The sequence below is a fragment of the Trichomycterus rosablanca genome, chromosome 2, assembly GCF_030014385.1.
Source record: "Trichomycterus rosablanca isolate fTriRos1 chromosome 2, fTriRos1.hap1, whole genome shotgun sequence".
Classification (NCBI taxonomy): Eukaryota; Metazoa; Chordata; class Actinopteri; order Siluriformes; family Trichomycteridae; genus Trichomycterus; species Trichomycterus rosablanca.
Window position 1 is genome coordinate 30,525,921 of NC_085989.1, and position 25,142 is coordinate 30,551,062.

The 25,142-nt window shown below is 38.7% G+C and overlaps 1 protein-coding gene across 1 annotated transcript in view; it reads right to left on the reverse strand.

Moving 5' to 3' along the window:
• Positions 1-25,142, reverse strand: part of ctnnal1 (catenin (cadherin-associated protein), alpha-like 1) — an 83,508-nt gene that overhangs the window by 40,485 nt on the left and 17,881 nt on the right. Inside the window, exons 2-3 of the mRNA XM_063014201.1 lie at positions 14,149-14,338; positions 3,435-3,622 (exon numbers count right to left, since the gene is read on the reverse strand). Coding sequence (XP_062870271.1) covers positions 3,435-3,622; positions 14,149-14,338 — 378 coding nt within the window. The remainder of the gene's footprint in view (positions 1-3,434; positions 3,623-14,148; positions 14,339-25,142) is intronic.

The window sequence follows — 25,142 nt, forward strand, 5'->3', positions numbered from 1 at the left end:
ACTTTATTGATCCCCGAGGGGAAATTTCAGATGTTACAGTTGCTCAGATTGTATATATGTATTAAGAATATTAAAAGGTAAGAATAAAGTAAAGTAAAAACGCTCTTAAAATAAAGTGGCAAAAACGCTCTTAAAATACACTTAAAACGCTCTTAAAATAAAGTGGCAGATGCAGTGGTGACATATATTGCACTATTTATGATACAACTATCATATTGCACACATTCATACATACAAATTATTTTATAAAGCAGTCAATCATGAAATGATTAAATTTTTTTCACTGACAAGGTATCACGGTTGTGGTTAAAGCAGGTGGCAGTGGTGGGTCTGCAGTTAAGCAGAAGAAGGTTAAGTGTAGGGCCCTTGAGGCCATAACACTAAACTGCTAGCACTGTGTTCAGTAACAAGTCACTTTGGATAAAAGTGTCTGCTAAATGCCATAAATTTAACTGCCTTACCACAACTGGGTCATTTATTAGTCAGCAAAAATATTTGGTTTTGCTGACAAGGCTATATCAAAAAACACTGCTTGGCCTGGCATCATGCCGGCATTTACATGGTTGCTGTTAAAATAAATAATTAACAGTAAACAGGGTTTTTGAAAACTTTTGTCGCTGACTCAGGTTTAGCAGGGATTAGTACGTCCTCAAATGAGAGCTGTTGGTACTGTGGTTCAGTCACACAAGTGCTTGGGTAAGTAAATGACAAGTAAATGACAAGCAGTCTTTATTGACCATCATAAAACTAAAACTAAAAGGAACATTTTACTGTTCATTTGTCATCGTGGGTGAGTAAACACAACATACAGATGTAATGTCCACTATACTGTAAAACTAGAAATTACTAACATGCTACTCTTGATTAATGGAAAAGAAAATAATTGTTAAGTCTTGTGCATACACCAGCAGACACACCAAACTGTGCATGCCCAACTATATAACTTTCTCAAGCTTATGATTAGGTGTCCACATATGTTTTACCATATATTGTATGTTGATGGCTTTTCCTTAAAACTAAATTCCCAATTTTTCATCTGCATTTATAATCTTCCCCATGTAATTATAAATGATTCAAGCTCCCTTTTCAGAAACGCTTCATTCCTTTTTTTCTTGCATTTTTCCCTTTTCTTCTGTAACAGGCCAACCTGCCCTATAGCTTGGCAAGATGGCTAGGATTACAGTATTGACACATTTGTGACATCCAGGTTATAGTCTGTCTCTATCCCTCACTCCTAAAAACATACCTTTATAAGCTGGCATTTGAACAGTGAGGAGCTGTGTTAATTTTAATTGTTTAGTCTATTTGTATTTGTTTTATTTTGTCTCTTACTCTGTATTTTTATTTGGTTCTTACTTTTTTAATATATTGTTGTGTTATGTATGCTTATTCGATGTACAGCACTTTGGTCAACGTAAGTTGTTTTAAGAGTGCTTTATAAATAAAATTTACTTTACTTTACTTACTTACTTCCCTGTCCTCTGTTTCTGCTTTGGGCTGTGGATCATGCTCTGTTTTTCTTTTGTTTTCTTTGTTTATTTTGTGGTTCTTTAGCCTCAGTAGTGTTCTGCTTTGGTCAAGCATCCTGCAAGGTGGGTTCATCTTTTATAATCTCACAGGTGCAGGGTTCCATCTGGCGCTTCTGTAACGAGGTGCAACCCACTCAATTACATTCTCCCAATCTGGTCAGATCCAATTACGGATCCAATTACGGATCTGAACCCCCCCCCCCCCCCCCCCCTTTCTGACATTTATTGATTTGGTTTGTTTATTAGGATTTTAACGTCATGTTTTACACTTCAGTTACATTCATGACAGGAACGATAGTTACTCACTACACAAGGTTCTTCAGTTCACAAGGTTATTATTGAACACAATCATGGACAATTTAGTGTCTCCAATTCACCTCACTTGCATGTCTTTGGACTGTGGGAGGAAACCGGAGCACCCGGAATAAACCCACGCAGACACGGGGAGAACATGCAAACTCCACACAGAAAGGACCGAACGGGGATTGAACCCAGGACCTTCTTGATGTGAGGCGACAGTGCTACCCACTTAGCCACCGTGCCGCCCTTATTTATTTGGGATTTTTATGCCATGTTAAACACGTGTGTCATTTAATGGCAGAAACTGGGTATTATATATCTGTCTTTTTTTATCTTGTCTTTATCTTTTGGTCCATTTTATATTTTCATTTTTATTTTTATGACTGCGAGGTAGGTTAATACTGTTCTTGTGTTGTCTTTTATGGTTTCAGGCATGTGCACTTGTCTTTCATTTGTGTATTTAGGGCATTCTATAAAAATGTGTTTTATAGTTGTAAGTGTTTGGCAGGTTTCACAGGTTGGTGGGTTTTCTCCTTTTACCAGGTATTGGTGGGTTACTCTGGTGTGGCCACCCCTTTTGACACAGAAGAGCTGTGCACATAGTTATGTCTTTTCTGACATAGAAAAGCACCTCGTGCATACAGTCGTTGATCACCTCTTTACTTGACTGCCTCTTGTCACACAGCAGCATTTAATACAGTCCAGCAACTACTATCTGTGAAAATGTCATCTCTCTTGAAGACAGCTCAGCCAGCAAAGTATGCAGTTGTAGCAGTACTGAGGAACTAATTCAACCTGCTTGTGTGGGCACCCAGCCAGTTGATAGCAAAGCTGAAATTCTAACTAGTATGTCAGTGGGGGTGGGCTGGCACATTATACCATCACTGTGTCACCCAAGTGCTATGATGGTTCAAGCTCTTAACTGAAGTTTTAAAAAGGTATACTGGTTCTCTCAAGAAGGACTAGCAAAACTTCTTAAAACATACTAAAAAGCCACTATCTGTGTGTACACACAAAGTTTAGGTTCTGTACCAAATGCACATTAGAACTGTAATATTGACAGACCGGAAAGCACAGCATAGACAAACTTTCTGGGGAAAAATTGGTAAAAGGAGAGATACAGCAAGTAGAAGCAGTGCAAGAGGTATGGACTGAGAGAAAAAGATAAAGTACGGCTATTTGAGGTTTCCAGCTAGTGGTGGGTGTTATCAGGCCTGGACAGAGATAAATTCAATTGAGTTCCTCTCTAATAGAGAGCTGCTCTGCTGCCTGCCTGTCCAAGCAACTCTAACTGAATGTGATTAGCCCTAGCTAAGAGTGTGCACACGTGCACGTGCGTGTGCGTCTATGTACTTTTATCTCAGGAATAAAAACAGTTCATGATGTCCTGCAGAGCTAGGTGTGCTGCTTCTCTTCAATTACCTCTAAAGAAACGAGACTGAAAGTCAATAATAGGATCTGAAAGTGAAGTAAGCATTGTGTGTAAGTGGCTGACAGGTTCTTGAGTACAGGGTGCATGGTAATGACTGATTTAGAGAACTGAAGGTGTATTTCTGAGTGAGAAAATGAAAGGGAAGGTGTGTTAGATAATTGCATGCTTCTTACTTTGTTGCGAGAGCTGACGATCTGTTTGATGACAATGCGATCTGCAAGCACAAGCACTTTGGTGACAGAAGACAGGAGCATGCGGGCGGCCTTTACCATGCCCATCCTATCGCTAAATACAGTGCTGCACCCATCAGCCTCACTCTGCTCCACACTACACACGTCTGTCAGTTGAGCTATAGCTGTGCCTGCAAGAAAAAAAACAAAAACAACACACACATTTTACATTTACATTTTCGGCATTTAGCAGACGCTTTTATTCAAAGCAACTTACAGTATAACTGTGACAGTATATTGTATAACCTGGCAGTGCTGAGGCTTGAACCAGAGACCTTTTGATTACTAGGTCCAGTACCATAACCACTAGGCTACAACTGCCCTAAAGTTTATTTATATATTAGGATTTTACCATCATGTTTTACAAACTTTGGTTACATTCATGACAGAAATGGTAGTTACTCGTTACACAAGACTCATCAGTTCACAAGTTTAATGGCAAACATGGACAATCTCCAGAGCCGTCCACCGCACCGTCCACACACACAAACACACTTTAATAGTGACAGACATTTAGTAGGAAAAGTACAGTTGAAAGTATTATTAGAGGTGTACTGGTCTAATGAGAGCATAGCAGTCTAATGTGCTAGCGCACCACCTCTAAAATCAAAGTTTAAATCTTAGCTTTAGGAAATTGATTGCCTCAGTACAATGGTGGCCTCTGCTGTCTGGCTGAGGCGCTTAAACCAGCAATGGATGAACATGAGTTCTTAGTGTGTGTCTCTGAATGTGATGTACAGTAGCTGCAGGTTGTGGAGCTAGCAGCCCTATTTTAATAGGAGAAAATGGGAAATGATCAGATTGGAAGCAAATAGGAGAAGAAAGTGGGAAAAAAGGTATTATTTGGGTAATATTTCAATATGCCATAAAATATCCACTAAACAGGTTACATGTGGCAAAAATCTCTTTTAACTGATAGCTGACTGTCATCAGCCACTGGTTAACTTCCCATTCAAATATAAAATTCATCAACATGTTTCATATCAAAAAGTCAGAAATTATGCCGCTCAGGTGGCACAGCGGTAAAACACACTAGCACACCAGAGCTGGGATTTCGAATACATCGTATCGAATCTCAGCTCTGCCATCTGGCTGGGCTGGGCAGCTGCATGAACAACAATTGGCTGTTGTTCATAGGGTAAGAATAGCCAGATAGGGACTCCTCATAACTGAGCAAATTACGACCTCTGCTGGCTGGTTAATGGCGCCTGCACAGAGTCGAGGAATAATGCTGATCAGGATGTGGCTCTCTGTGCACAAAGCTGATCGGCATATGAACTCGCCTTGTGCAGGTGAAAAGATGCAGTCGGCTACTGCACACCTGTCGGAGGGGGAGTGTGTCAGTTTGCTCTCCTCAATCGAGACGGAGGTCAGCACCAGTAGAGAGGAAGCATAACGCAATTGGGTATACATTGGACACACTAAAAAAAGGAAAAAAGGGGGAAAATAGGAGAAAATGCATTAAAAAAAGTCAGAAATGCTTTATTGATTAATAAACAGTGTAACATAGTTAATGTGCCAATAATGTAGAACTCGAAGATGAAAATCACTGAGCAAAATCAGGTCAGCATCATGAGTGTAGATTTTATACTTTATCAGTAGCAAACAGTTCATAGCAAGTGTGCATAAACATGCTAATTAATAGAGATGCAGTCAATATGCTAAAGTTTTTTTTAATGACTACATTAGTGTAGTTATTCTAAGATGATTTTGATATTATAGTTCTTCCATTATACTTCTTCCACATCATTACCTAAAGATCTGCATCTGTAGAGATTAACATGCAGTCCACAAGACTCAAAACAGCTTTGCTGTTTGTAATTGTAATGCTAAGTTTGTTTGTTTATTAGGATTTTAACGTCATGTTTTACACTTTTGGTTACATTCATGACAGGAACGGTACTCATTACACAAGGTTATATAAAACACAGTCATAGACAATTTAGTATCTCCAATTCACCTCACTTGCATGTCTTTGGACTGTGTGAGGAAACCGGAGCACCCGGAGGAAACCCACACGGACACGGGGAGAACATGCAAACTCCACACAGAAAGGACCCGGACCGCCCCACCTGGGGATCAAACCCAGGACCTTCTTGCTGTGAGGCAACAGTGCTACCCACTTAGCCACCGTGCCACCCGTAATGCTAAGTAGTTTCACTGGCAGCATTTATCTACAGGACAGTGGTAGCCTAGTGGGTAGAGCTTTGGGCAGTGGGACGGTGGTAGCCTAGTGGGGTAGAGCTTTGGGCAGTGGGACGGTGGTAGCCTAGTGGGTAGAGCTTTGGGCTATCAACCTGAAGATTGGCGGTTCAAATCCAGGCTCTGCTATGCAGCCACTGTTGGGTCCTTGAGCAAGACCCTTAACCCGTATGATGGCTGACCCTGTGCTCTGACCCCAGCTTCCAAATAAGCTGAGATATGCGAATAAATCATTTCACTGTACTGTACATCTGTATATGTATGAATATGACAAATAAAGTATATCTTCTTCTTCTTCTTCTAATAAGGAAGTTATCAGTTAACCAGTTAATCTCTTAATAGTTGACAAATTCATTTGCCAAACATAAATTTTGGGTTAGTTAACAAGGAAAGAATATCCTGGACATGGCGCCAAACCATTGCAAAGCTTTAGCCATCCCTATAACATAGGAAATCATATATTTGTAGATGCCCAGCCAGCCAATAGTGCCAAGATTCAAACCCAGATCCCAGCAGTGCTGGGCTAGTAGACCGCTGCACCACCTAAGCACCCGCTTTTGACAAAAATATATTACTGCAGGATCACTTTTAAAGGAACTTGTAATCTAAGTTAGCAGCAGACCTCTCATGAAGTATGGATAAATCTGCAGCAAATTAATAAGTATTCAAGTGTGTGCCATCATGCCATGGTTATGTTTGATGTGGTGCTGTTTTTATGTTGTTACTTAAGGTTTAGTTCTTCTGCAATGAAACAATATGGATTTTTTTTTTGACAATGTAATTTTTTATACCATTTATTTTCACAATATTTTTTTCTGGTTGGTACAATGCTTTTGTGGTTAATGTGAAGTCGGAATATACAGATGGTAAAGCAGTATTAACTAAATAAAGACAATATTTTAAGACAACCAGCCCAGCATCAGCACAAACTTTTAACTGAACTTTGAAACATGCTATGAAAAAATATGGCCCATCGCCTGGTATTGTTTTTGTAATCTGGCCCTCACTTTGAACTATAGGAATAGTCCTGCCCTTAATGCTCTAGGCAATTTCCAGCATTAACTGTTCATTGTCTACCTGAGATTTATAGTTTCTTTCTCTATAGACAGATACATGCTTACCATCTGCTATATATTCATTTATACGTTCAGCTCTGTTCTATGAGAATTATTTTCACATGGCCTGCAGGTCACATACTTTTCTTAACAGTTCAGCATACACTGGCACTGGCTAGTTGTTAATAAGATTAGGGGATTTTCAGTCCTATGCTGCACAGCCTTTCTCACTATTGTGTGGAAACAGCAGGTAGTTAACTATGCCTCCTCTTGAATCCTAGAGGGACAACTCTGTCCAGATGCACAGGCTGAACCGATCGCTTTATTTTGAGCTGCAATGGAATCAGTTGGAATATGAAGTGGGGAAAGAATAAAGCTTTTTTTCCCCATGGCATGTGCAACAAAACCAGCATTTCTGTTCTCAAAAGAATGATGGAAAATAAAATAATTATAAATTTATTCACATACTGGGTAAAATCAATGACTGAGAAAGAAAGAGGCTGAAAAACTGAGGCATCTGTGAAAAGAGCCATTTTTAGGTAAAAGGATGCACAAGTTCTTCAGTTTTGTCCTGGCTTGCTCACCAAAAGACATCACATGAAATGGGTAATTGCATCCAGCAGCTGGTTCACTGCCAGATATCCAGCATTCAGTCTGTGCCATGAAAAACGATAGTACAATCCAAATCAGGGCCAAATCAGCTTACCAATCTGTGCTCTTTTACTCATTTAAAATGTATAAGTGTCAGTGATCTTCTGATATCCTATGTTTTGTCTTTTGTCTGACTTCTGAATGTATGTTTTAATAGATACATAGTCCTCCACAGCAAAGAGAAAGAGACATGTGCATTTGTTTGGATGGATAGCACTTGTGTCCCCAACACTTGCATTCTTCCAGCCTTTTTTTTTTTTTTTTTTTTTTTTAATTTTTACCCCTTTTTCTCCCCTTTTTAGCGCATCCAATTGTTCAATTAGCATCGTGCTTCCTCTCTGTCTATGCCGAACCCTGCCCTGACGGAGGTGATTGAAGCTAACCCGTATCCCCTCCGAAACACGAGCAGCAGCCAGATGCATCTTTGCCACCCACACATTGACGAGTTTGGCGCCACCTAGCGTTGCATGCGGAGAGACACACCCTAAGGGCACCCTCTCCCATCTCTGTGTAAGCGCCTCCAATCAGCCGGCAGAGAACGCAATCGCATTCTGACAGAGAGAGACCCACATCCGGTTCTTTGTCCCACCCCGTACATGAGCAAACGGCCAATCGTTGCTCATATAGCCACTCAGCTTCGAACCGGTAAAGCAAGGCTGGATTCGATACCACGCTTCTCAGAATCCAGCCCTGGTTGCAGCGCGTTTCTTTTTACCGCTGCGTCACCTGAGCGGCCTTCCAGCCTTTTTTAATGATTTCCTACTATTCTTAATATTACACTAATTTGACAGAGTGGGCTCTGGGTTTAGTCACTGCAAAGTAGAACAACAATGAGGTAAAATCTCTGACCTAAAACATCTACCGACTTCTTCCAGCAAAAGCAGGATTGTGGAAGGCAGTGATGTTCAGGGCTATACCACTAACAAAATCTGTCACTTGCATTTGACAAGGAAATAATTAATTAATGATGATGAAGTCATCACTAAATTGCAAAGCTTCATACCTGTAACTAAGATAAGTTTAAATGTTATGTAGGCTTATGAAGTTGCTGTTGCTTTTTAAGTTGCTGTTGCCATAAACAGTGCATACGCCTCAGAATAAACAATTTTGTACTAACTAATTTGCTTTCAGCAAATGTGTGATTGTGTGACTCAGTAGTGATTTGCCACTAAGGACAATTATGCTCTTTATAAAAGTTACAGCAGCACAGAAATCATTGTTGAGAATGTCTTTTCGGCCCACGTTGGCCCTCCCAAGGTAGTCTATCTGGGTGTTGTTGCTGAGCATGTGCATTAATTTATGGCCAAAATATACCATGTTATACTGGCTACTTCCAACATGATAATGCATTATGCCACAAAAAACATGTAAACCCAATCAAGATCCATGCATATGACAATGTGTTCAGTGTTCCTTAAAAACCTCCACAGTCACTAGATCTAAATCCAACAGAGCACCTTTAAGATGTGGTAGAACAGGAGATTTGCAGCATGAAAGTGCAACTGACTACAAATAGCACAAAATAATGTCCTCCAAAATAAATGCTCTTTTGACCAACTAGGCAAATTTCCCAGATCCTTTTTAAAAATCTTGTGTAAAAAAAAAAAAAAAAAAAAAAAAAAAAAGCCATACCAGAAGAGTAATGGCTGTTATAGGATGAAAAAAGTGGGGTAGCACACTTTTGACAATTCTGTTATTTACAATGTACCTCATTGCTCTACATTGGAATAAACCTAAATAGAAGCGTTATTATGCTAATTATGCAATTTACTATTCACAAAATTATTACAGAATTCTGCTGTAGTTCAGCAGAAACTTCAGAAAGTTTTCCCTTCTTAACAACTGGATTTAGTGGAAGACATTTGACCATTTTGTGTAAGCAGCCAAGAAAATAAGCAGCAGGATTAGCCGCATGGCTGCATGTCTCAGAACTGTGGGAATGGACTGCCTAACCCTCAAGATACTCTAATCCAGCCATGGTGGTTCTTTCTCACTGAGCAGTAGAGCAATGAATGATGGGGCTGTGAATTTACTGTAAACTACCATTACACTTTTCGAGATTATCTTTAGTAGAAATGGTTAAAGATGATTTGATGTTTTGCTTATTATTAAGATAAACCTTCTTTAACACTGTTGGATACATCCTGATATTTGTATCCATCTCATTTAACCCCATTTAAACTCTTATAACCCTTTTTGTGGACAACAGCAATTGTCCAGTAAATTGCTTGCACTATTTTTTATAAATCAGATTTCTTCCACTGTTTGTTGAAGTACAGAGTGAAGACTGACTCGGAGATGTTTAAGCTTTCGTGCTAACAGGGATCTGTGTGTAATGTTTTAACAAGAATTATGTAGATAATTTGCATCATGTCCCAATATAAAGATACAACTTTTTACATGACGTTCGGTACACCTAATTCCAGCATTCCGTTCTTTAAATTGCATATGTAAAGGTACCACAGACACATATACTGGGATTGTGGATTTGACACACACACACACACACACACATGCTACCATCAAGGCAATGTGTTTTCCCTGGGAAGTCCATGATTATTTCAGCAAGACAATGCCAGGATTCATGTTGCACTGGCTACAACAACGTGTATGCTTGACTGGCCTGCCTGCAGTTCAGATCTGTCTCTTATTAAAAATTAACAGTGCATCATGAGGAAAATAATCAGACAACAGTGAACACAAACTGTTAAGCATCTGAAATACTGCATTAAGCAAAAATGGGGAAAAAACCCACTCACAAAACTGCAACATTTAGTGTCCTCAGTTCCAAAACAAAAGTGTCATTAATAGAAAAGGGCATGTAACATGTCTCTGTCTCAACTTTTTTTAGTGTGTTCTAGGCATCAAATTGTACATTTGTTTATATTTACAAAATACAATTCTAAGTTGATCAGTGAAAACAATGAAAATACTTTTTTGTACTTTTGTCAGTTTAATTAATCACAGATAATACTTTTAATGCAGACTAAAAACTCTGCTTTATCTGCATTTTAAATTCGATGCAGGCATCTGATTGTGGACATGTAAAGACCTGGTGGAAAAGAGATGCAGTCCGGTGTTGAGATGGTATGAGAGTGGGCAACCATCTGAGTGACTTCCATGACAAGAATCACTATGTTTTTAGTCAGAGACACATTGAGCAGCAATTATTGCAGATATAGGGAGTAAGGAGTTGTTGACAGAAACAAGCTGATAAGGATTCAAAGAGGAGTAGCTCAACAAGGCATCAAAGCCGGTATTAGGTTCTGTTTTAGATAAGGATTAGAGTAAACATAATAATTTAGATAAAGGCTCTGTATCTGTCACACCTGTGCACTTTCACAACTAAACCACTGGGTTATTTATAGTAATGATCACCTTAGTGATGATTACATATTTTACATTCCCTTATCACATCCAGCAGATAAGCAGATTGTAACTTCTTTCTCCTAAATACACAGTAATTATTTATTTTACACACCCTGCCATTTAAAAGTGCAATGTGATTTGATAATGCAAGATAATTACCTTTTTGTTATCAACCCTAACTACTGACTATAAGTCACCATGATTACACAATCATTTATTTGGGCCTACAAGAACAGACCTGTTAATACTCAACAAGCATTATACCTCTTTATCCATTATAAGGGCACAACTATTTAAAAGTAACTTCTGTATTACTATACTAGTATACAAGAGACAGAGGTAGCCTAAGGGGTAGAGCTTTGGGCTATCAGTCGGAGGATTGCCGGTTAAAAAATCCAGGCTCTACTATGCAGCCACTGTTGGGCCTTTAAGCAAGGCCCTTAACCCTGTCTGTTCCAGGGGCGCTGTACAATGGCTGACCCTGCGCTCTGACTCCTGTCTCCAAACAAGCTGGGAGATGCGGAAAAAGCATTACATTGTACTTTTACATGTGTATATGTACAGTGTATCACAAAAGTGAGTACAGCCCTCACATTTCTGCAGATATTTAAGTATATCTTTTCATGGGACAACACTGACAAAATGAAAATTTGACACAATGAAAAGTAGTCTGTGTGCAGCTTATATAACAGTGTAAATTTATTCTTCCCTCAAAGTAACTCAAAATACAGCCATTAATGTCTAAACCACCGGCAACAAAAGTGAGTACACCCCTAAGAGACTACACCCCTAAATGTCCAAATTGAGCACTGCTTGTCATTTTCCCTTCAAAATGTCATGTGATTTGTTAGTGTTACTAGGTCTCAGGTATGCATAGGGAGCAGGTGTGTTCAATTTAGTAGTACAGCTCTCACACTCTCTCATACTGGTCACTGAAAGTTCCAACATGGCACCTCATGGCAAATAACTCTCTGAGGATCTTAAAAGACGAATTGTTGCGCTACATGAAGATGGCCAAGGCTACAAGAAGATTGCCAACACCCTGAAACTGAGCTGCAGCACAGTGGCCAAGATCATCCAGCGTTTTAAAAGAGCAGGGTCCACTCAGAACAGACCTCGCGTTGGTCGTCCAAAGAAGCTGAGTGCACGTGCTCAGCGTCACATCCAACTGCTGTCTTTGAAAGATAGGTGCAGGAGTGCTGTCAGCATTGCTGCAGAGATTGAAAAGGTGGGGGGTCAGCCTGTCAGTGCTCAGACCATACGCCGCACACTACATCAAATTGGTCTGCATGGCTGTCACCCCAGAAGGAAGCCTCTTCTGAAGTCTTTACACAAGAAAGCCCGCAAACAGTTGCTGAAGACATGTCAACAAAGGACATGGATTACTGGAACCATGTCCTATGGTCTGATGAGACCAAGATTAATTTGTTTGGTTCAGATGGTCTCAAGCATGTGTGGTGGCAATCAGGTGAGAAGTACAAAGATAAGTGTGTCATGCCTACAGTCAAGCATGGTGGTGGGAATGCCATGGTCTGGGGCTGCATGAGTGCAGCAGGTGTTGGGGAGTTACATTTCATTGAGGGACACATGAACTCCAATATGTACTGTGAAATACTGAAGCAGAGCATGATCCCCTCCCTCCGGAAACTGGTTCGCAGGGCAGTGTTCCAGCATGATAATGACCCCAAACACACCTCTAAGACGACCACTGCTTTATTGAAGAGGCTGAGGGTAAAGGTGATGGACTGGCCAAGCATGTCTCCAGACCTAAACCCAATAGAACATCTTTGGGGCATCCTCAAGCGGAAGGTGGAGGAGTGCAAAGTCTTGAATATCCGCCAGCTCCGTGATGTCGTCATGGAGGAGTGGAAAAGCATTCCAGTGGCAACCTGTGAAGCTCTGGTAAACTCCATGCCCAGGAGAGTTAAGGCAGTTCTGGGAAATAATGGTGGCCACACAAAATATTGACACTTCAGGAACTTTCACTAAGGGGTGTACTCACTTTTGTTGCCGGTGGTTTAGACATTAATGGCTGTATATTGAGTTATTTTGAGGGAAGAATAAATTTACACTGTTATATAAGCTGCACACAGACTACTTTTCATTGTGTCAGTGTCATTTTGTCAGTGTTGTCCCATGAAAAGATATACTTAAATATCTGCAGAAATGTGAGGGGTGTACTCACTTTTGTGATACACTGTATATATGACAAGTAAAGGCAAGTGTATTACAATTTTTTTGTTTGTTTGGTTTTTACAACGCCTTGTTTACTCTGGTGAGTTATTTTTAAGGCAGGACTGGTTTTTCATATGAAACTTTGTATTAGTTCAGTGACTTATTGGGTTTATAAGCAAGTCCTTAAGTTTGTATTTGTAAGAAAGTTTATCATCATGTTTGCATTGTTTCTGGTGAAGATACTGCTCATTGAGTCAGTTATTCTTAGTCTCTCACTTTCTCTGCTGTATTTAACACATTCTGTCAAAATGTGTTTTACAGTAATTGTGGTTTGGCAAATGTTGAATATGGGAACCTCCTCTCTCCTTATCAGATACGAATGTGTAAGTTGAGTGTGTCCGATACGGCATCTTGTGTGTAATGTTTGTTCTGTACATTTTTCCAGAAAGGTAGTTTGCTTAATATTTATATTTGGACAAATTTCATGCAGTTTATTGTTGGCTAGCGAGTTCTATTTTGATTGCCACTGGTTTTGTATGTATGCTGTTATTAGAATGAAGATATCAGAGGGTGGGAGCTTGAGGTCTATTGTCTGTATTACAAAACAAAATCATGTCTCACCTGAGAGATTAGGAGTTGGTTAGCTTTTTAAAAACAAATTAAATATATATTGTGGCACCAGACATAAAACTAAAACTACTATCTACTATACCTATTAAATTAACATCTACCATAAATTAATTCAGACGATATGAAGTTGCTTCATACTTTTACTTAACTGTATGCATGTGGAAGCACATTTGAAAGGCTGAATGTTTCAATTGGTGTGGCTAAAAGAACTCCCTGCTGTATGTGTTATTCTGAGTGTTAGCCGAGGAATCCAGGAATGAGCCGTATGAAGATGCAAAATATTATAGTAGTATTATTAGTAGTAGTATTTATAGAGCTGCTCTTCAGGATTAGAGAAAAGGTTACAGTGCTTACCTAGCACAATATCAACATGAAAAGATACACTACCACCTTTTCCCCTCGAAAACCCCGGGCCTAAAAAAACCCAGAGCCTGAAAATATTCATAATACTTTTCTCAATGGCTTCTTCGGGGCATCTCATGCAGCCAAGATGTAATCAGGTATTTTATCTGCATAGTTTTTCACTACAGAAATTCTAAAGCTGTGTGATGTCTGCTGTTACTAACTGGACATACCTGCTCTTCGGGCTTCAAAGCAGGCATGACCCATTTCTTCCTTAAGTTCCTCATTCTCCAACGCAATAGCTTCTCCTACAGCCACAAAGCGGCCTACTGCAGCACTGACCGCCTGACCAACTCTGTGGATGGCTCGCAATGTCTTTTCTGTCTTCTTCAGTTTGTCCTTGTGATTTATAAGTGTGGTTATCTGAAAGGAAAGAGGAACGAACAGAAATTAGCTTACATGGTGTTTGCCCAGCATCTAATGTGTCCACAGGCAGGTTAGAGAGAGAAAAAGGTTAATAAAAAGGTCTGATGGTTTAGAGCCCTACAGTCTTACACTTTAACCTCCAGCTTCACCACAATGGCTTTTCCTGTAGGCTGGGGCTAAAACCATCTATTATGCATTACACCCATTTTCAATTTCTGTTCGGACAAGTTCGCAGCCTCTCCACCAGCTGCTAAACATGAGCAGGCTCTGAGATAAAAGACCCCTGTTACTGAAGCAAAACAGCAGGACACATGCAGCACGCAGGGCAGAACTCAAATGATGTTTATTACCAATCAATCATAAGTGCTCTCACTACACAGTATTAAAAACTACGCCTGCAAATAACAATTACTATAGTAATCGAATACTCTCTTCTTGTTTCTTTTGTTTTTGATTAATTATATGCAATCAATTGATTGTTGGATTATTTTACTGTACAAATACAAGTAATATATTAAAAACCACTACCACCCTTTTTAAAAATGTCTATTTAAATAAAGGTTTTAATTAATATGCTACTTGTGTTAATAAGTGCTTGCATAAAATTATTATAACTATCATACCACCCTACCACCTATGGAACTGGACTAGAAGTGGGTAAAAGTGCTCCATGTACATCAGTAATTCTTTGGTTGATATTTCATTTCAATTAACCCCCTTCTTCCATCCCCCAACAGACTGCTGCACCACCCTTTAGTTGATCCTCATCACTGAATTGCATATGGATGATGGAATGTTTATGTAGAGAAAAGCTTAACTGGATTTGTATCCAGGGGCCAATTTATTTATTTATTTGTTGTTTAACACCATGTTTACACATAGCTCATTCTCATGGCAAGATAGGTATCTAGATTATGTACAAGTTATTTATTCATGTTCTTTGTCTAGTGTCCTTTCTGTGTTTAGTTGTAGATGTGTCTAGATGAGTCTCTGTTTTGGTTTTGTTAAAAATTTCAACGATTGTATTTGGTATTGCAAGTCTTTGATGTTCTAGGTTATATTTTGTGCACTTTGTTAATAAATGTTCAATGGTTATTTGTGTATTACAGTGGTCACATATCAGTGGGTGCTCTCCCTTCCTAGGGGTCAATTTGTTAATAAGCACATGTATATTGGCATCAATTCTTAATTTAACAAGTAGAAGCTGAACAAGTACATTAATGGCTTGCAATACAGGTTCGATTTGCTCCCATTGGTTAAACCTGTTAGTGCTGCTGCTTCCTCACATTGACATATAGTGACAAACAAAGTGCAGCATTCAAACATTAATTAAATCTTGTAAACATACAGTCGGCTGGTTACACATTAACACTACACATTCATATGCAAGCTCTCAATTCTTTTACAAATAGTATACTTAAATGTTAGCACACAAGAAACTGTATCATCTTTATCTGTAGAATTAGACATGACCAAGATCAATGCTGATATAACAGATTAAAAATTTACAGTAAAAACAGACACGGTTGTACCTGGTTAGTACTACTGTCCAGCAGGGTAAATTCTAAATTACTACAGATAGGCTACACAGGGCACTGACTCAAAAACACTAGTGTGACAAAATATATAATATGCATTTGCAAAATTATCTGTTCATCTATGACCAACTAGTCAAAAATACAGTTTATGCCTATTATATTACTAGTTTTATTATGGATTTTGCTAAATAGTTGTTGCAGCCTTAACATTTCACCATTATATTTCAACTACATCATGTGTGAATATATAATTGGCTTGACTCCAAACACAAGAAATTATAATTATTCCTGTAAATACAGTCACTTATCTCTGGTTAAAAGAAAAATGGAGAAAAGACAAAGCTCTGCACAGACAATAAGGCCAGGTGCTTTTAGAGCGCTTTCTATGCCAGCATTTCTATGTGTGGCCATGAAAACAACTGTACTGTACTGTACATTAATGCTTCAATGCAGCCTGTAAGACTGACTTTTGCAGCATGTTTTAGCCTAGCTAAAAAAACAGTTTTATATAGATGCTAAAAAAAGAGAAGGTGTGCTAGCGGAATACACCGCTGTGCCATGTGGTAAGGCTTGCTAACAACTAATATGGTGACTAATCTAAGATAATTGCTAATCTAAGATAATTGCTAATCTAAGATAATGAAAACAAAAAGACTTTATAGACATTTAGCTCAATAAAGAAGATAAATTGGAGAAATACCTGCAAAATAATGATTAAGAAATCACTAATCTGAGCTTTGAACACGGATCTAGCATAATAAACTGCTGGTGTCCTGTCCACAGTTTCCCTGCCAAGCACCCAGTGTAAGGCAATCATTTTGATTGATGACCAAATTACCAGTTGCGTTTAACCTTCAGTGACTGAAAGCTAAATTACAAACCTGGACCTCTAAAACCATGTTACTGTGCTACCTACTCTACCAGCTGGGTTCATTACTTTCTGCCTGCCCCAGGCCCAAACCAAAATAAGGAAGGTTGGGTCAAAAAGGACACCCGGCATAAATCAGCACACACCAACTGCATGGGATTTGAAATGGCCCTGCACTGCACAAGTTGCATGAGGCACGTATGTGGTCTGTGACTCTCCTTGGTCAGACCTGGGGTGGTGAAAATGACAGTCGGTCTGCAACAGTGGAAGAAAATGTGGAAAAAATACAAAAATAAAACAAACAATATATATAAAAAAGTTTATGGCAAAAAATGATGAAAACTGGATCTTGGGTTAAAACCACCAGCATTTTGGCTTGGTACCGAATTGACTTTGTTATCCCAACCATAGCTGGAAAAGCATAGAACATATTAGCCCAACAAACAGCACTGGAACCGGTACTGACAGGGTCAAGAAAAGGGTCATGAATGAACTAGCACACACAGCACCTGAAAGCACCTTTCCATATAAACGGTGCAATCAAGAATGACAAAATATGATGAAGCACTAGTTGATCTTCACCTATAGACAATTGAAACAGAAGATAGAATAGTCGAGATCTTTCTAAAGATTGATAAGGGTTTCCACTTGATACAGGAAGGGCGTGCAGGCAAATCCTTGTATTATTCCAAGTGTTTTAGTGAGAAGGTTAGCACTCTAAAAGTACTCCTGTAGAGCCCTTGTTAAATCACAGAGGTCTTTTGTTCTTAACCACAATTTAGCCACATGTGCTTTCCCCTCTGTCAATACATCTTTCTCCTCTCTAATTGCTAATGAGCCCTCAGAGGATCCTGCAGGATTCTTCACACAGAAAGTACAGGTCTAGGTCAGAAACTGCTCAGCTCTTCCCTCCAAAACACCCCCCCTCACCACACACCCACTCTTACTTTTGTTACACTGTTAATTAATGAGGCTCATGCAAGCTTATCATAGCATCCTTGTCGGATTTAATGCAGATAATCAAAGTGTGGTTGAAACATTTTTAGAATGCTTATTACAGCACAATGTATGCTATAACATAAACAAGCACACGGATTTCCCTGCAACCCCTCCACACACACACACACAACTTGATTTACACAATATGTAAAATTAAAATGTGCAAATTGTTTCAAAGGTTTATTAAGCAAAAAAGCAGACATTTGTTTGCTGCATATGTATTTAACTCACTGTGGTCAATACTAGGTGGAACCACGTTTAGCTGCATGTCTTTTGCTCAGGCTCTGACAGAATGTATGCAAGACCATTTGCGAATAGCAATTTTTAAATCTTCCCAGTTCCCACAGATTCTAAACAAAATCAATGACTTGGCCATGCTAATATCTAAAGGCATCAGTTATGCTTAGTCTCTGCCTTAGTCTTATACAGAGTGGAACAAACTTTTTTTTAAAGATTTTTCAATCACACATAAAGCCTTACTTTGAGGATGAGCAGTGCTGGGCTTCTGTCAAATTTCTTATTTCAAAGAACAAAAACTAGGGTAAGCTTTGTATTTCTTTTTTTGTATTTTGGTGCCATTATATACTGCACACTTTTGTTTTGCAAAGAAAACAAAGCATAATCAAATATATATATTTTTTTAATTAGGGGTGGGTGACGCTTGTTTATTTGAAGCAAACTGGCCATTATAAATGTGATTGTATATAACAATTGTCAATATTAATATAAATACAGCTTTATAAATATTACAAAATATAATTATTATAATCAAAATGTACTTTTTTGTTTTAAGGTATAAACAATTACATTTAATAAACTGCTAAAAAAAACAGGCATTGCAGGCTATTATGATAGTCTCGAAGTGGGGGGTGTTAGAAAGCCCAGGTTTAGGAGTCATGGTTAGCTACTATGAATAACTATGCAGTAACAATTTTATGTATTTTATCAATTGTTCTACCTTCACTTGAATAATATTTGATTCATGATGTATAATTTATGCCTCATTTCATTACATTTATAGAGGGGAAATTGTTATGCAAGAGACTGTATGAACTAAATACTTGACCATTTTTAGAAGTATAACAAGAGGATTTAAGTTAGTTAATTCAAAAGGAATGCTTTTTCTGAAAAGTATCACTATGGTGCTTCAACTCTCAGTGAGATCATTATGTGAGATATTTTGGCATAACATGAAGACAGCACTAAAGCTCACCACATGTGGGCCCACTTTTTGATGCATTTCTGGCACATAATTTGTCACAGAGCCAGCATGATTGGTTTTTGAGCTTAAAAAACTTTCCATTTCAAAGGGTTTTAGATGTTACTGTACTGTATCCTGCACATACAAATAGGTAACAAAGCCAAAAAAAAAAAAAAACAAAAAAAAAAAAAAAAAATTAAGTTCCGGTGTTGGGTGCTTGGCCAGCTTGGCATACATTTGACAAGATTATAAATCACAATGACTTTGTATTGATTGTCAGTTAAATCCTCTTTGTCCCTTTACTCTAAGTTAAAAGTGCTGCCATTGGCTATCCCAAATGTGAATAGTGTTGTAGACCCCCACTATACATTCTTGTGTAATTCTCTACGCACCAAAGAGCCATGCCACATAAGTTGACAAATTCGTTAATTAACTTCTGATTTATTAGTTAATGAGAATAAATCAGTGACAGCCCTTATGTTCAACACAAATTTTCTGATGGGACATATAACATTATCTTAAACCAGAACATGTATACAATCAGGTGCCAGGCTAAGAAGAAACTCCATGCTTTAGACTAACCAGTGGGTGAAATATTAAAGGACAGTCGGCCATAATACAAGTAGTACAGTGTTATTATGAAACGCAAGAGGGTAATAAGATATGATGTGAAACTGGATCTTATCATTGTCTACATAAGGTCTGTGTTCATGTAGCAGTGGAGAAAAAGTATTGTTCTTTCTTATCAGCATCTCTTTTCAGAACAGTCATAGTGATTTAATGCAGATGGACTCAGATGGATGAAAAACATCTATTGCTTGATTGAGAAAGGAAACTACAAAGAAGAGCACAGCTAAACACACCATTCAAAAACTCAAGGATAAATAAGATTTACGCACTTCACTAGTACCTGGCACTGGTGAAAAGTCAACGTGTCCAGTCATATTTACATTCTTTGATTTTTATCAAATTTTTAATCTAGTATGACCAGCAATACTGAATAGCTGCTATTCAGCTATGAACAGACTTTATCTTTTCAAATCCTTGTTTCATGTCAAGGCAGGAATGCAGTGAGTTTTTTCCCTGATCCAGATTCAAGCTCTTATTATTAAGTATCAGTCAAATTTAACATTGGTATTTTTAAAAAATGCAAAATTTTAATGCAAAAAATGTAAGCACATTTACAAATTATACAGTCAATCAAATTTTAGTATAATATGCTGGACAACTGAATGTTTCTTCATTGAAGCAGGAGTCATGCCAATGCAATGCCAATTGCGTAACAACTGTGCTTGTGAAAGTCAGGGATATATTTAATGTTGGTGCTAGTTACTTGTAGTTCACGTGCTGAATGCAGCATAAAGACCTGAGTGAATTTAATAAGGTCAAATCCTTATGACCAGCCAACTGGGTTAAAGTGGCTCTGAAACAGCAAATTGTTGCTCACGGGCAGACGTGGCAAGTACACACCAACAGTGGTCCGAGGACAGTCAAGCCACAAACTGCCAACAGTAGTTGGGTGTCCAAGGCTCCCTAAAAGACATGAAGACCATGGCATCTGGTACAGACCAACAAAAAGACAACTGTGGTTCAAATTGCAGATAATTTTAATACTGTTGATGAGGTGAATGTGACACATCAAACTCCTCTGTGTATGGGGCTGCATAGTTGCAGTCCAGTCAAAGCGGCCATGATAACTACACTCAACATACTAAAGCACCTACAGTGAGCATGCAGGCATCAGAACTGAGCATCAAAGCAATGGATTAATGGTCTGATGAATCCTGCTTATTTCAAAGAACATATTCAGCCAGGCGCATCATTTACCCGCAGAATATATAGCACAAGGATGCACTGCAGGATGACCCCCTTATAACATACAGAAGTTGAAGGACCTGCTGGTAATGCTTTGGTACCAGATACCACAGAACATGTTTCAGATTACACATATTGGCCAATATGGGTAGGTGGTTCTAATGTTTTGCCTCATAAGTGTATGGTGTAGTTCTGATCAATTCTTGGAATTAACAATACATGTCTGTGTGGCTTCCCCATGGTGTATATTCAAGAATGAAACCGAACTGAGGCAGCAGGCATTATTCCAAACACTACACAAAAGCATTCTAAATGTGAATGTACCTTTATACTGAAATGTATCTTTATTTGTCGCTAAGGTGAAACCCTAGAGGTCTTTTATACATGTATTTTGTATCTGGTTGATATCAAGACAGGAAGAAAAGACTGCAAAGTACCTTGGCACTGCAATTCATTATAATACTATTAAAAAAGCATGAAAAAGCCTACAAAATCAAAGTGCATGACTTCCCTCTCCGAGCAGTCTGGATTCGATCATCTGTCGCCAATTACAGCCTTTCTGTCTTTCTTCACACATCATGACCACCCACTGAGTATAATGAATGCTGCAAACACATCTTCCTGTGAGTACAAACCCTTTCCACATTAAGAAACTGTAGACCGTGCTGCCGGATCACCCAGACTCTATAGGTACAATAGTCTCAATTAGTCAGGCTTTCATACCTTGTTTTTATCATTCGTCATGTTCTCCTACAGGTCATGGCTATTCACAGTCTGTCTGTATTTCAAAGATGCTAGTGCCATATACAACATGTTCAATGAAAACCAGGAAGAGCACACTCATACTACAGATGTCTCACCTTGGTGCATCAGAGATGGTTTGGATCATAGAAAACAGTGGCACTAATTAGCTGAAAGTACAATGGTAAAAGCAGAACCAAACATTAAGACCACATAATTAAGAATTAAAAGATTAAATGCAAATCATAGAATCATGTTTTTTTTTTATTATGCTATTATTGGTATTGTTGTAGTTGCCATCGTTGTTGTTGTTGAAATTATTATTATACTTATTATTATGGATGGCTGAGACCCCCGGATGGATTGGCTGCACTTCGCCGAGTGATAATGGGGAAGTAAACTGTGACCCTGCAAAAACAAAATGGTAGTATTTGTTTGTTTATTAGGACTTTAACGTCATGTTTTACACTCTTTGATTACATTCATGACAGGAACGGTAGTTACTCATTACACAAGATTCCAACCCAAAGTGGTAGTAAAACATGAAAATAAAATACAAATTATTAAAATGTGAAGTCAGTCTGTTGGTTTTGCATTCCAGCACTTACAAAAAGACTATGGAAAAACTTACTAAATATTCACAGAAAAGAAATAAGCATTGTAATAATCACTTAAAATTAATAAAATTTTGGCATTTAGCAAAATCTTTCTCAAAGTGTTTTTAATATTGTCACATTTAATATGCAATTACTATTAAGTATCATGTTTAAAGGTGTATTTACATTAGCTTAGAGGTCATAAGCGGATCATGTGCTCTGTTGTATGATTTGCAAACGCCAGCTCATGATCCGCTCATGAACACAGTAAAGCAGAAATGAAGGTGGGTGATTAATTTAGCAAAAGCTTAGGAGTCCTTGTTTTGCAGCAAGCTTTTGGCAGACGTTACATGCACAAAAAAACAGGGGGAACTTGTCAGACACTGCACTCTTTCACTTCATTTTACATGGACATGTTCTATTTAAAATAACTAACTAAAAACAGCGGCCTGCATCAGATCCCTGTTTTCTAACTTGTTTCTTGAAGCACAATTCTAGATCTCCATGTTATTTTAGGATAACACAAAAAGCTTTAAAAAAAAATAATAAAGTTAAATAAACAGTGAAAAGCTGTTGACTGTTTTAAACAGAACATTCAAAAGAGACATTTCGTGAACTTTATGTGCCTGAACCTGGCTGATAGTAATTAGTGAACTTAATATTTTTAGACAACCAATAGTAGTTGGACCCTGTTTATAAATATTAGTTTTCTTTTGAGGGTAAACAGTAAGTACAGGCATCTGGTTAGATTTTGGATTAGAGGTTAAATTCCAACTTTTCATAATCCGATGATTTTTTTTAAAAGAGTCTTTTCTTTGTAACACAGCTCAGCTGCTGAAGGAGTTCAGCAGGGCACAATGTTTGAGGTGTGTCCTTCTGCTTTGCCATTTTTGGCGGGCATAGAGGGCATGGGGTTGCAGATGATTGACATGTCTGTTCCTTTTAACTGACAGTCATCCACTCATTAGTGTTGATTCACTTTATGTGGGAGTCCTTCAACATATCAGTGTCTCTATTACATATATGCCATCTCTCCTCTGTCTGCCCAAATGAATATTCTCTGGAATCATAATGCCAAGTTCAGTTGCTGTTGGTGTGGGATGGCAGCACACATCTCTTTCTTGGAACTCAGAACCCATTGTTGTAGCATTTTATGGTCCTCAATAGGGAATCAGCCTGAGAGAGTGAATTGCACCGACATGATGTGTCGATCCATTACCTAAACAGACTCTGCCTGTAAATCCATAGAGCTAGGCTGGGTTGGAGTGCCACTCAATTATTGCCATCCCCAGCTTGTGCTTAGGGTTCCCTATCTTTCCTCTTTTTTAAAGAACTAAGTTGTCGCAGACAGCCACAGCAGCCTTCTGTGCTATCCCTGTTCTATCCACTTTCTCTGTTGTGGGCTGCTGAAGTTTTTGTGTCTTATTTCTTACTTATTTAATTAATTTATGTTGGGCAGCGATAGCTTAGTGGTTAAGGTACTGGACTAGTAAACAGAAGGTTGCCAGAAGGTTGCCGGTTCAAGCCCCGCCACCACCAAGTTGCCACTGTTGGGTCCTTGAAGGGCTTCATATCACGCTTTAGTAGTGAAGTACGACCTGCGCCATTACATTCTCATATTATCTCTGCTCTATAATGTTATTTTCCTCAGAAATGTCACAAAAGAAAAACCATTCATATTTTAGTTTAGCGTTGTCTGTATTGCATGTATGGTATACTAAAATCTTTAAATTAGGATTCAGCAGCAACCCTTGGAACAAATGCACATAACAGTTAGAGGATCCTACTGAGCTGTATGCTTGGCCAATAAGAGATATAGAGAAAGATAAACCACATTGCACTATGTCTGTGCACTTTCCTGGGGAGAGATAACTTATTAGTGAGCTGCGTTGTTTAGTGGTGAGTCACTGCAGTGAGAGTACAGACTGTCTCTGTTAGAGAGTCTTGTAGCAGAACGGTAAGGGACCTTGACAACTTTATATTCTTTTGCCACCCTCGTCAGATGCCATGCTCCCATTATCCTGACTGATCGATGAAGTGTAAAAAGAAAAAGAAACCTTTAATTTGACCTCCTACGTTTAAGCAGAACATTTTTGAAACTAAAAAGAACAGAAATGTTAAAAGATAAAAAGAAAAACGCTCATTACAGCTTTAGTTATCTGTATGACAAAGCAAATAGACATTTAGTAGTAATAAAAGTCAATATGCAACATACACCGATCAGGCATAACATTAAAACCACCTCCTTGTTTCTACACTCACTGTCCATTTTATAAGCTCCACTTATCATATAGAAGCACTTTGTAGTCCATCTGTTTCTCTACATACTTTTTAGCCTGCTTTCATGCTGTTCTTCAATGGTCAGGACCACTACAGAGTAGGTATTATTTGGGTGGTGGATAATTCTTAGCACTGCAGTAACACTGACATGGTGGTGGTGTGTTAGTGTGTGTTGTGCTGGTATGAGTGGATAAGACACATCAGCGCTGATGGAGTTTTTAAACTCTTCACTGTCATTGCTGGACTGAGAATAGTCCATCAACCAAAAATATCCAGCCAACAGTGCCCCATGGGCAGCGTCCTGTGACCACTAATGAAGGTCTAGAAGATGACCAACTCAAACAGCAGCAATAGATGAGCGATCGTCTCTGACTCATTTACAAGGTGGACCAACTAGGTAGGAGTGGACAGTGAGTGGACAGTGAGTGGACACGGTATTTAAAGACTCCAGCAGTGCTGCTGTGTCTGATCCACTCATACCAGCACAACACACACTAACACACCACCACCATGTCATTGTCACTGCAGTGCTGAGAATGATCCACCACCTAAATAATACCTGCTCTGTGGTGGTCCTGTGGGGGTCCTGACCATTGAAGAACAGGGTGAAAGCAGGCAGATGAATAAGGTGTCATGATTGGGATACCACAAGGCAGTGGTATCTCAGTGGTTAAAGTACTGGAGTAGTGACCGCCAAGTTGCCACTGTTGGACACCTGAGCAAGGCCCCTAACCCTCAATTGATTGCATGTTATTCAGTCACA